The 13,584-nt window shown below is 39.6% G+C and overlaps 1 protein-coding gene across 1 annotated transcript in view; it reads left to right on the top strand.

The window, feature by feature from the left end:
* Positions 1 to 13,584, top strand: part of DTHD1 (death domain containing 1) — a gene marked incomplete at both ends in the record, with an annotated part of 58,480 nt that overhangs the window by 30,719 nt on the left and 14,177 nt on the right. The window contains 2 exons of the mRNA XM_079777412.1: positions 79 to 368; positions 4,439 to 4,683. Of these exons, the coding sequence (XP_079633538.1) occupies positions 79 to 368; positions 4,439 to 4,683 (535 nt within the window). The remainder of the gene's footprint in view (positions 1 to 78; positions 369 to 4,438; positions 4,684 to 13,584) is intronic.

Here is a 13,584-nt window from a genome sequence, read left to right as displayed (position 1 = left end):
CCTCGGTGTTATTAGTGATCAGTTATAATTTTGAGACTGTAGGTTTCCCTTCGGTCACACCTGTTCTCTCCCATGCAGGTTTATTGTGGTCCACCTGTCTTCAATTGTGGACAATAGCCATTTGGTTTCTTTTGTGAAATCTTTAGAGGAAGCCATGCTCAGCACCAGTGCCTGCATTGTACTGTATCACCAGAAAGACAGTCCACACAGAGTGGTTATTTCCGTGGTGCCTTCTAAAGATTTAAACCAGGAGCTTAGGAGCTTGCGCTTGGAAGCCCGCAGTGGTCCTCCAGAGCCGTCTCGCCATTTCCAGGTGAAAGAAGGAGAACAACTTCTTTTAAGGTTTACCGGAAACATATTTGCTTCAAGTAAGTATAAAGACATCTTTTTGTATATTCTATGGGCTATGAGCCACAAACTTCAGAAGGAGTTTGCTCCACTTGTATTCCTAGGAAAACTTCTGAGGACCGACGGGCTTCTGAAGAGCAGGGAGAGAAACTCATTTACTTCTTTCTTTCCAGTCTCTTCCTTTGCTTTTTAGGGGAGGCATTTCCTTTATGGGCAGACTCTAAGGGACATTCTTAGAAATCATCTTCTCTATGATTACTCTTTGAGTCCAAGCTAGGATCATCTCTTTCCTACACTAAAGCAGTTGCCTCCTAAATACTCCTCTTTCTCCACTATGAGTCACAGGAAATCCATTTCCATATTGTAACAACAGTGATCTCTTATAAATAATACTTTATTACTCTCCTGATTAAAACCTTATGATTACCTCCTATTCTACTTAAAATAGTACCCAAACTCTTGCTGTCTTACACAATCTAACCTGGGGTCAGCAGACTCCTAAGAGATGTGTGGATAGAACTATATTCCAGTACAATTGTCTTATTTATAATTCCACTTACTTTATTTTACATAAAATAAAATAAAAGACTGCTCTGAGAAGGAATCAACAGGGTTCACCAAAGTCCAAAAGGGTCCATGGCACAAAAGTGGGCTGGAACCTCTGATCTGGTGACATACCCCTGCTTCCCGCTGATCCTCATATTTATCTAGTGCTTTTTGTTTCCACTATAAATCTTACCACAAATTGGAATTATTTTATTTATTTAATTGTTTACTTATGTTTCATTCATATGCTTATGCTGTGTCCTAGTTCATCAAAGGCTTTCAATAAATGTGATGATGCTGAGAAAAAACAAACAGGGTGTGTGAATCTGAGAGGGCGCAGGAGAGGTGGGAGAAGTGAGGGAATCAATGAGAAAGAATAGAGAAAAGGAAATGAAGAGAATGAGAAAGGAAGAAAAAGGAGAACAAAGAGAAAACAGCTGAGTAAGAGAAGAGAAAAAGATTCGGGAGGAGCTGCCATCACAGAAATTTACTTTTTATTAAATCAACCCCTTCCCTTCTCTAACTCCTTTCTTTGAAGTGGAATAGTATCTAACAGGTATGCATATAAAGATGAAGTGTGAGCTCTACCTGGTTTGGCTCAGTGGATAGAGTGTCGGCCTGCGGACTGAATGGTCCTAGGTTCGATTCCGGTCGAGGACACATGGCCATGTTGTGGGCTCAATCCCCAGTAGGGGGCGTGAAGGAGGCAGCTGATCAATTATTCTCATCACTGATGTTTCTATCCCTCTCCCTTCCTCTCTGAACTCAATAAAAAATATTTTAAAAAAAAAGATGAGGTGTGATGGAGAACACAGGGATAGGCTTCTGGGCCAGCAGTCTTGTAAGAGACATGACTTGGAGTAATATTCTCTGTTGACTTATAAATTAATATAGATCCCATTGATATTTTAATGCTGCCCATTTTTCTCTCTGATTCTGGAAATTACTGCAAGCCCCATGGGCTCTTTGTTGCATCAAAAATGACGCAGCTTGAAGCTGAGGCTGTTATTTTTCTGGTGTCTCTGATGTAAATGAGACCCAAAGTGGCCCAATTTGAAGTATCTCTTCCACTCTCACATGCAGAGTCTCAGCCATCTGAGTCAGCTGCCAGGACTTCGTGAGTGTCAAGGATGTCAGAAAAGGGAAAAGGGAGGGAGAAGTGGGGGAGGAAGGAAGGGTGGAAGAAACCCTTCTTCCTACTTGGCTGCAGGAGCAGAAATCATGGTGTCCACCATGGGACAATCTCTCTAAGAATAGATAGTCAAAAACTGGAAGTGCCCCACCCAAATGAATGATGCGAATGATTTTCCTGTAATACTTGGGACAGCAGCTGTGTTTACCTACTGCCCTAAACAGGAGTGAGCTACTGTGCTTCTTATGGGCAGTGGCACTGAGTGTACTTTTGCCTGTAATGCCAGGGAGCATATGCTAAAACAAGAGTTCCTGAAGACAGCCATTGTGTGTACAATTCCCCCGAATGAGGAACAGGCAAGAGCTCATCTTCACTCAAGGAAAATGAGTCAGGCAGGATGCCAGAATCATTTCTGCTTTGTCTTTTCTAGGAACCCATGTTCAGCTCTGGATTCTCACTGTTGTTTTCTTCTCTATTTAAGAGAAGCCAGGAGTAAAGAATTGATATTCATCCTTGCATCAGGGCCTGGGTCCTTTCTGTGAATCTCATGAAGTCAGAGGCCGTCTGCCTAGGGTGCTCCTTCCCACCCACCCCCACCCCTACCTGCAACTATCTCCGACTGTATCTTCATACCTCACCTTGATGATCATGTTCAGAGACGCCTTCCTTCCTGATTATGCCAGTCCTTATTTTACCTCTTCAGAGTCTATGTGCTTCTTTTCTTATGGACCTTGCCATAGAGGCAATCTTCTGTTTATTCATTTAATTGTTGGTCAATGACCATTTCTCTGACTACAGTCTTATGAAGGGAGGGTATGTCTTGTTATCAAGCACCATTTAATCCCCAGCACCTAGGACGGTGCCTGACAGTTAGAAGTAGTTTTTGTTGGAAGAATGAAGACAAAAACGTTTGAAAGGACTTAACATAATAGCATTGTGCGATTAAGTGTTTAAAACTTTAATACATTTAGATGACTGCTCTCTGAGAAATGTCAAAATCTCTATATTCATTATACTTCTTTCATCAGAGATGACTTCTTTGAGTGGATTTTATTTCACTTCTAAGAGAAAAATATGGTCTTTATATTGACCTTTGGCATTCTTCTGCACACAAGCTAGAGTGAGCATTGTCTCGGTCAGCGCTGTCAATTCAGCATGTAAGCTTTTTATTGAATGACATGGAAGCCTCCAGTACTTACAAAATCCAGAAAGTGCTGGGAAATGGACAGACCAAATTTAAGTGGATTACTTGTGTCATACAAATCCAAAACAATGGAAAAATTCTGCTTATCATTTGCTATCATTTATTGAGTACATTATATGCAAGGCCCTGTGCCAAATATTTTTTTATCCATATTATCTCGCTTTATTCCTAGAACAAACCTAGGAGGTAAGTTTTATTTCTCCCTTTTTAAAGATAAGAATGTTAGGTAAAGCTCGAAGAAGCTCAGGGATGTGAAAGAACTGGATAAATATGACAGTGTATGAAAGTAGTAGAGGCTGGACTGGGATTGATATCTTTATGTCAGAAACATATTATAACTGCTGCATTATACCTAGCTAAGGGTCATGCAGACATGCCTTAAGGAACGTGGTAGTGTCTGCTTTATGGTTGCTGTGATGAAGCAAAATATCCTGATTGTCGTGGTAAAACCCCCGTGGGCAAAAGGTTATATTTACTAAAGCTTCATTATTTTCAGTGTGCAATGTGAAGACTTTGACATATCATTGTTTGGGGGAATTCACCAGGTTTTAATAGAAATTCCAGTAATGTGAATCTAGTAACTATTTCATGTAGAAGTTTTCAAACAGCACTGCCTATTTCTGCGATATTGGAAATATTTTACCTCTTCACTGCCCAGTAATGTAGCTACTGGACAATTTTGGCTAGTGAACATTTGAATTGTGGTTAGAGTGATTAAGGAATTGCATTTTAATTTTAATTAATTGTAACTTTAATTTAAAAAGCCACAAGTTGTTAAGTGGCACCCATATAGGAGAGGGCAGATCTGGAGTGTCACTATGACGTCATGATAGTGTGCACTATGATATAGAAAGGGGAAAGAAAAAAATAACAATTCTTGAAAGGTGAAAATAATTTTTTAAACACAGAGTGAGCTGAATATTTCCAATAGTTTCTTGGTAGAGCAAAATGGAATAGAAAATGAAAGATTATTAGACATAGAAGCAGGTGGAGAGTCCTTGGTCCAATTACAGATAAGAAATCTTTTGAGTAAGCTACACAGTCTCAAGGCCTATTGCTGCTGCTTTGTCAGGATATATTTTGACAAGAGGCAATGACACCAAAAACGCTTTAAGCGCATTAAAGGATTATATGATTATTTGGATGTTTTAAAATGAAGACAAAGTGGTATATCTTACTAATAACAAGTGCATTTTACTTCTATGTAGGCAATGGGAAGGATTATGGAAAAGACTACAAGCTTATTTTTCACTTACAAAGAAAACCCAGGCTGGATCTCCAAATCAAAGAGGTGGATGAATTTGGCAACTACAGCTGCTCGCATTATAAGGGCACTGTTGTAGTTTACAAACTACCTAAACAAAAGACAGCCCACAACTTGGACCAATCTCTTATACTTAATGAAAACCATTATCAGTTGCCAGTATGCAAATTACCATTGAGGCTACCAAAGGTGAGTTCTTTTACTTCCCTAATTACCATATTTTATTAATTCTTGGTAATGCTCTACCACAATCAAAACTTCTGCACACAGATACTTGAAGTTAAAAGGAAAGGTAATAATAAAGTTGGTAAAGAAGAAATGGGTAGCAACAATTTTAGAGTTTAGAATACATATCAGGGTTTCTACTTTCATATAAACTTTCTATCAGGGACAATTCAAGTTGGGTTGATTCTGACAGTATGTAGTTAATGACTATGGAAATAATGTCACTCATTTTCTGTAACTGCATTTGAGTGACTGGGAGATCATTATGAAAACCTTGGATATATTTTGGAGCACAACCTTTTGAGGAAAAGTCATGTGGTGAGCATGACCCCTAATGACATCAAAATATTTTTTTAAAATATATTTTATTGATTTTTTACAGAGAGGAAGGGAGAGAGATAGAGAGTCAGAAACATTGATGTGAGAGAAACATCAATCAGCTGCTTCCTGCACAGATGTGCCCGCAACCAAGGTATATGCCCTTGACCGGAATCGAACCTGGGACCTTTCAGTCCGCAGGCCGATGCTCTATCCACTGAGCCAAACCGGTTTCGGCAACATCAAAATATTTTCACCAAGATTTACCAATCCTACACATTTGTTTTAAGAGTTAATTACTCTTATTTAAAACTAGAGGCCCAGTGCACGAAATTTATGCACTTGGGGAGGAGGTCCCTCAGCCCGGCCTACACCCTCTCACAGTCCTGGAGCTGTCAGTCAGACACCCTTAGCGCTTCCACGGAGGCAGGAGAGGCTCCTGCCACCGCCATTGTGCTCGCCAGCTGTGAGCCCAGCTTCTGGCTGAGTGGGGGCAGCTTCTGCGTTGAGTGTCTGCCCGCTGTTGGAAAGTGTGCATCATAGCAACTGGTCGTTCCACTGTTTGGTTGATTTGCATATTAGCCTTTTATTATATAGGACTCTTACTCTTATCAGGAAAGTAAGATTGAGTTGTTTCTCCAAACGTATCAAACAACAAAAAATGTTATTACCATACATACTATTTCTTTTAGTGATCCATGACTTAGTACTTCTAAAAAATATTATTAATGAGAAAATAACTGAAAAAGTTGTTTTATCACTCTAGAGGAAGAACAAACTTATTCTTTAAAGATGCCACAATTATTTTTCCGTGTTTTTTTTTTCTTTTTTGTGTTATGACTAGCAGGAATATATTTTCCATCGGGTTAGATTTTGTAATGATTTTAAATAAATCAGTAAAGTAACTAATTACTTTGACAAATATTCATGGAACTTTGGAAGTAGGGAATGTGCCATGCTAGACAGGATGATAAATACGAGCTATAGAGGGTACTTCATGCTTTAAAGCTGCCTTGTCCTGAGTGGTAGCCACTATCCACACATGCCTATGGAGCACTTGAAATATGGCTCATCCAAATTGAGATGTGTTGTATGTGTGAATACATACTGGATTTAAAAGACTCAGTACAAAGAAATGTAAAATATTTCAATAATAATTTGTTTATGTTAATTACATAATACTATAATACTTTGGGTATGAGATTAAATAAAATGTATTATTAAAATTACTCTCATCTGTTTTTTAAAAAAATGTATGTGACTAAAATAAAATAAATAAAATTACTTATGTGTCTCAAGCTATATTTCTAGGGGACAGCATTGCTGTAAGTGATTTACAATCAAGCGGGGTATGCAAAACAAGTGTACAAATCACCTTGGAAAGGAGTAACAGATTAAGCTAATGGTATAAATGGCAGTAGTAACAGTTGCCCAGAAGCGGGAACTGGCATTCCTGGAAGCTGAAATCAGAAGTTTCATGGTGGTTGTGGCATTTTATCTGAACCATGTAAGTTCGTAGAAATTTGGCCTTTGGAAATGAAGAACAAAGTATGCCAGGATGAGGAAGTGGAATGAATTTGAGTGGGGATGGTAGGCATGGCTTAGCAGGAATTCATAAGCCATATAATAACCATCCTAATATTTTGAATGAGTTAAAAGTCTTCCAAGAGCTTTAAAACAATATAATTAAATTCTCACAAAAAATCCTAGGAGCCATTATCACTGTTCTCATTTTATAGGAAACTGAGGCATAGAAGTGTTAGGTAACTTGCCCAAGGTCCCATAGCTAGGTAAGTGTCAGAGGTGGGATGCTAACCCAGAAAACTGTGCGCTGATGCCTCTTGGGCAGATAAAGCTAGGATTCTTAGAGATGGATTTTAGGATGGCCAGGTTCACCCTTGAAGTTGTACGACAATATCATATATGCTATGTTTAGTGTGGAGGTGATATTAAAATTCCCTAACAAATGATATGACATGGCTTCTGCTCATTCAAACTGAAAATAGCCACTTGAAGCAGAAGTGCCGCATCCGTAGAGACATTAACACTTTACTTACTAGTTTTCAGGAGGTCCTAGGGTTCCTGGGAAGTATGTGTAGGGTGGCAGAGTCTATTAAGCTACTGATACTGAAAAGTGTCTGTTAAGAACAGTATGGCCTTTTAGGTGTGTACCCACTCCCAGTTTCCCTCTGTTCACTTTCATTTCCCCCCGGGACCTTCTCACTTGCTACTTTCTATGTTTGGGGCTGTCTTCTCTCAGTCACATGGCTGGTTAACATTCAGGTCTCAGCTCAGATATCACTTTTCTTATCCTGATGTCCCCATCCCCTTATCTAAAATCACTTTAACCCATTCCCTTTTTAACACTTACCCCTAATTGAAATTATTAGATTTATTTGTGTCCATTTATGTTCTATTTGCCTTTGCTCCTTGAGAAAGCTTCATGGGTGAAAGCCCTTGCCTACCCCTAAAAGTTTAGGAACTTGACTTGCAAGAGTGGGGGACCTTTGTTCTGCCAAGAGCCATTTGGATATTTAGAACATCATCCACGGGCGATACAAAATTATCAATTTACCAATTAGCCTCATCTATTTGGTCAAACATTTAACTAACTCACCCCTCATGCCATGGCAGGGCCAGAGCAAATGATCTTGTGGGCCTTATACAGACATTCCCCACCCCTGGGTCTTAAAGGGTCTTGAACTGCCTTAAATCAGCGGTTTAGAGTCTGCACAAATGCTTACCCCGCAGGCTAAGGCATTGATTTGGATCCACACAAAGAGTTGAGAGCAGAGGAATGACACATCAGGGCGTCTCCCAATAGCTCGATTTAGCACATTATTTCCTAAGATCACTCTGTGGCTCTGCTGCTACGGGGTGACCAGAGGGAGACAAGTAAGAGGGCTGTCAGACTTCTCTACCAGGAGGTAGTGAGGGCCTCGCTGTGATGATGGCCGACAATGGAACGAAAGTCCATGAGGTAAGGGAGGACAGGCTTGATGTCCAAAACTTGACACAGATACAGCTTTCGGTTTGCAGTGTTTTCTCTGTGGCCTATCTGATGTCATGAATTAATTAGCTAAATTAGCCAAGCTAGCTAATTTAGGGATTTATATAGATTTGATTCAACGCAAGTCCATGTTAGTGATTGTCCAGGTCTTTTGCCTAAGCTCTGCCTCTATCATGATTCTAGTACCACATTCCCTACTCACTTGCCTGAGCATTTCCTAGTGGTCACCCCTCACACCTCTGCTGAGGTGTGGCTTCTCCCAGGAAGCCTTCCCCGACCTCCTCCTCCATGCCTAGTCCGGTGTTCCCATAACATCCTGTATTTTCCCTATCACTGTAATTACCATATTTCACTACAATCACTGGCTTCCCAGTAGACAAATGTTTCTCAATCTTTTTTGTTTGTTTTTGCCACCCTAAGGAATCTTTTTAGATACCGTTTCCCCTAACCAGTCTTCCCCTTTACATTTTCATATCACAGATATTATGTGTGTCTGTTTATGTACTGTGTGTATATATACATATAGAGTACATACATATACATACATACTTCATATAATATGCATATTTTATAAGATATATATGTTTTACACATTAAAAGAGTAAACTTTTGTCCTGCTCACTTTGTATCATCAGTGCCACACACACATACATGTGTTTGACAAACATTTGGGAATGACTAGCTGAATGAAACAATTTCTTCAAACCTTAAAATTGTCCAAACTGGATGTTGATTATTGAAACTATAGAGATGTATTTAAAAATAGTACATTTTAAATATCTGCTGCCTTTCATATGTGTGTCTAATGCCAATGTGCCCCCGTCCTCACCTCCGCTCCCAGGGGCGTTTGCATTGGGCCATTCAGCGTCACTCTTTCTTATGCCCAAATACAGCCTTTACAACATGTTCTTGGGATTGAGGAAGAACCTGTGGCTGTGGAAAAGTTTTCCACCTTTTCAAACTAACACACCTAAATGGGAACTGAAACTATAACCATTATTTTTAAAAGAACAGATTTCTTCTGTAAAGTTCAAAATTTAAAAAAAAAATCAACCTCAGCTAGACAATATTAGAATGGGCTGTTTTTGAGAAAATGAATGTAGCCTCTTTATATAGAGCTTGGCATTAGTCACTACTATATGATGCATACATTTATACATGTAGCATAAACTAAGTGAAGTCATTTGTCAAAAGTAAAAGTGCTTTCCACACAGAAGACAGGCAGTAAATGTTTATATGTATGTATTTAGATCTAAACACAAACATATTCATATGACACATAAACATAAGATGTAATGCTAATATAGTACCCCTGATTCCCAAAGATGTGAAAACATACCACCCATTACTTCATGCCCATGAGGATCTCTGTGTATCTTATCTTCAGCCACTATAGTGTATTTATTCATATGTTAATTTGACAAACATTGCTTGTATCCCATGAGGAAGATATATGTGCTATTCCTGTATATATGGTCTCATTCTTCCCTAGCCTCTTTGCAGACTATTCTTAACTCAGAGTGCATCTCCAAACTGTCAGTCAGATCATTTCTTGCCTTTACTCTACCCTGAATGGCTCCTGGTTTCACTCAGAGAGAACAACTCTGTATGAATTTGGCCCCTACTGACTCTAGGACCTTCTTTCCTATCCTCTTCACTTACTGAACTCTAGCCACAATGATTCTCTTACTGTTATTGGAAATTTCCACACATGCTTTAGGTCTTTGTGTTAGTGGTTTCCCCTCCCTGGAATATTCTGCCATCCATCAGATACCTGAATAGCTAAGAGAATCACCTCCTTCAACTCTTTGTTCAGATGTCACCTTTTCTCTGAGACCATCCCTGATTCTACATTTTATTGCCATCTCTTCCTACCCACACAACCTGACACTCCTGATTCTCCTTAACTTCCTCTGATTTATTTTCTTTCCTCTAGCATCATTACTTTCAAACATGTATGTCCTCATTTATTATGTTTATTTAGAAAATCCTCCACTCCACAACAAGGACATGAGTTCCTTGAGGGCAGGCCCCTGTATGTTTTGTTCGCTGTAAATCACAAAGACCTGGAATAGTGCCTGGCATATGCTAGGTGCTCAAAACATGTTTGTTGAGTGAATGAATTCATAGAAAGAACTTGCATTTTAATACCCAAGTGGGAAGGGGAAAGTGGGAAGTGTCAAGTAGGAAAATAAATTAGCATCAGGTGTTGACAGAATTGGCAGTGATTATTACAGATGGGGTGGCCACTGAAGACTTCATTGTGGAGGGGTCTTCTGTGCTCAGAAGCAATAGTGAAAGAAGCGCACCGGCCTGTGTGGCCAGGAGAGCACAGCAGTGAGGAGAGCAGCAAGTACCAAGATGGCAGTAGGCATGAGCTTCTAGTCAAGGCTAGAAGACCATCAGGGCAAATGCGCATGTGATGGGCAGAAAAAGGTGATGAGGTGTGAAAGAAAAAGAGGGTCTTGGTGACAGTTCACATTTCAATAAGATCTTCTGAAAATGGTCTCCAAATCAATATATGTGAAGATGTATGGCTGCGAAGAACAATGATTTGTCTCTCAATCTTCCCAAAGTTGTGCTTCTAACTTCCTCCTTTGACAAAATACTTGAGTAAACTCAGTTCACACTGTGTCTATGTGTGCTTTGGCAGAAGCAAATTTCAAAACTCTCCATGATTATTTTTGGGTGGAAGGAAGTAGTGTGTGAGCTTCTGAAATAATGTCACACAGGGGCCTGTCTGTGCCATCTGGTCATTTGTGCTTGAGTTGTGACTGTCCTTTACTCTTCCTGACCAGGAGGCTTAGTTTTGATGGAGAGCAGGGCTCCAGGCTGGTGGCTGTTTCTGCCGAAGCCTGTGGGAGGCTGCAGACAGACCTCACCTACACATTTCCGTAAGCCTTCTGCTGACCGAGTTTTGCTTGGCCTGAACTTCCTTTTTTTAAAAACTGAACTCATGACATGTGATTTCTAGTAAATAATCATACTGCCTCAACACTTACTTTCTCACCTCATTAAAGAACTCTCTCTGTCAGAGGGAGGAAGCTTGCAGAGGCTAGTGCAACATTCATTTCATCAGAACCACCACTGCCTCACCACTTGGCATGGTTCGCAGCCAAGTGGTGAGGCAGTGGTGGGCATGCCCTGCTGGGCATGATTTTTCTTCTGTATAATTTTTTTTTGGTAACTACATGAAATACCAAAGAACAATCTTGACTAAATAAATTAGAAGATTCTAAGCTATTGAAATTTTTACATTCATAGGTACTTCAATTCTACTTAGGGTACTTAGTTGTAATAATTTACAAAATTATCTTAAGGTTCAAGAATGAAATGAAATGAAATGAAATGAAATGAAATGAAATGAAATGAAATGAAATGAAGAAAGCAGATTAGAAAAAGCATATCTCTATATATAAAAGCCTAAGCAATCTTCTGACCATTCTCCTGTTCACCCGTTCGACCGTTTGCCCGGTAGCTATGATATGTAATGACCACCAGGGGGCAGATACTCTGACCAGTAGAGGAGGAAGCCAATTCCTTGCAGAATTGACCATGGGTTAGGTTGCTGCTGGGGCACTGTCAGCCCCGAATCTGCTTCACCCACACCCCGGACCCAGAAATCGGTTTTGGCTCGATCCCCGCAGGCCAGGCCGAGGGACCCCACTGGTGCATGTGTGGAGGGGGAATAGTGGACTACTAGTAAATGGTGATTTTAAAGTTTTCTGTAACTTAGTTTCATGCTTTCTACAGTAGACTTAATTCCAATAACATATACTATGTTGCTTCATGCTCCTCCCCCTACCAACGGTAGAGGGGAGTCACAAGAGTCTTAGTAAGTAGAGAGAGCATGTCGATATTTTTTTAACCAGTGAAAGTTTTTAAAAACCTTATCACCCTTTCCAGTGTTTCAGTTTGGCCCTCCTTGCTCTTCCTTGATATCCTCCAGGCCAGCAGTCTAACCTTCCTCTAAGTCATCAGAATGACCTTGAAAGACCCAAGTTTGACTAAGTCACTGAAAATTGACTTTATATTGTATATGTGACATGTGAAAATGAGCAAAATTGGGTTAGTCAGAAATAGGATCCTCACTGTTTTTTAGAGTGTTTTACCCTCCAATGTAATCAGTAAAGCATCTTTCCCTTCTCCTTCCCCCCTCCTTCCTTTTCATCTTCTCCCTCCCGATTCTTTCCCTCTCCCCTCTCCTCCTATCAATTCCCCTGACTCTTCCTTTTCCCCTTGTTTCACCCCTCTTCCTTCTCTGTCCCTTATTGTTCCTCTTCTTCTTTATTTCTTCTTCACCCCCTGTCCATGAAGGGGAAGGTTTGCTCTGCTTAGCAGGCAGTGTAACTAAACCAGAAATTGAGCACTATGTTGTCATATGGCTTTAAATAATCCGTTTACCAAAAAAGTACATATAATCTTGCCTATCTAAGAAAATAAAATAAAAAGGTAATTGATACTTGTATTACTCTCTTAAAATTGAAACATCTAAAAGTATACAATGATGTTCATCAGTTCAAACAATTTTCTAGTTCACGAATTCCAACTATTCCTTTTTTTTTTTTTTTGGTAGATTTACCAGTCAACATGCCAATTAACAAGTACTAATTAAGTGCCTATTTGATATGAGATATTTTGTAGAGCCTAAAAATAATAGTGGTACAGGTCAAAGTCCAAGCTTTCAAGGAAGTTTCAATCCAGTTCAGGAAAGAAAGTGTAAACACTTTAAGAGTTATAAAACAATGCAAGAGATAGTGCAACAATAGTAATATGGCAAGACAGGAACTGATGATTAATTGCAAATGAATGACCAAGACGGTAAGTGCTAGGCCATTTCAGAGAAGGGAGTGATTCCTGTGGTTTGAGGTGGCCTGGGGACATGTCATAAAACAAGACAGATGTAGAGAATCTTCAGGTTCTAAAGGGGAAGAGAGAAAGAGGCAGTGGGTTCCACACAAAGCAATGGTATGAGCTGAAACTCTGAAGTTGCAAAGCACAGGTGTTTCAGGAAATGACCTCTGTGGCTTGAGTAAAAGATGTGGAAGAATCAGATTGGAAATAAGTTGGGAAAAGTCTTATGGAGGGCTTTGAAGGCTTTGTTTAGGTCTACCAAATGTCTCTGTGAAATTGTCATAGGTGGGGCTTTCTGTCAAGATTTGTCAAAAGAATGTGGCATTTCATGATATAGAAATCAAGACAGATTCAAATCAGAGGTCCTTAGTGCATGAGTAAACAAAAAAATCTCTCAGCCACTGGTACTGTTGCAATGAGCATGGCCATACTGAGAGAAGTAGGCATCTAGTTAGTTTATAAGTAAGCTTTTCTTTTATCCTCAAAGTAATGACAAACCATCAGTAAAATTTGATCAGGCAGCTTACATAATCATATTTTGTTAGCCATGTCACTGTGACAGCCTATAAGGATAAATTAGAAAGATATGAACTTAACAGTAAAATAAGGGATAATGAAGGAGATATGGAAGGGATGGTGATGATCGAATGTAAGACCATGATAGTAAGGATGGCAAGTAGAGA

Source organism: Cnephaeus nilssonii (genome assembly GCF_951640355.1).
Source record: "Cnephaeus nilssonii genome assembly, chromosome: 1".
Lineage (NCBI taxonomy): Eukaryota > Metazoa > Chordata > Mammalia > Chiroptera > Vespertilionidae > Cnephaeus > Cnephaeus nilssonii.
This window is presented reverse-complemented; position numbering and strand designations above follow the sequence as displayed.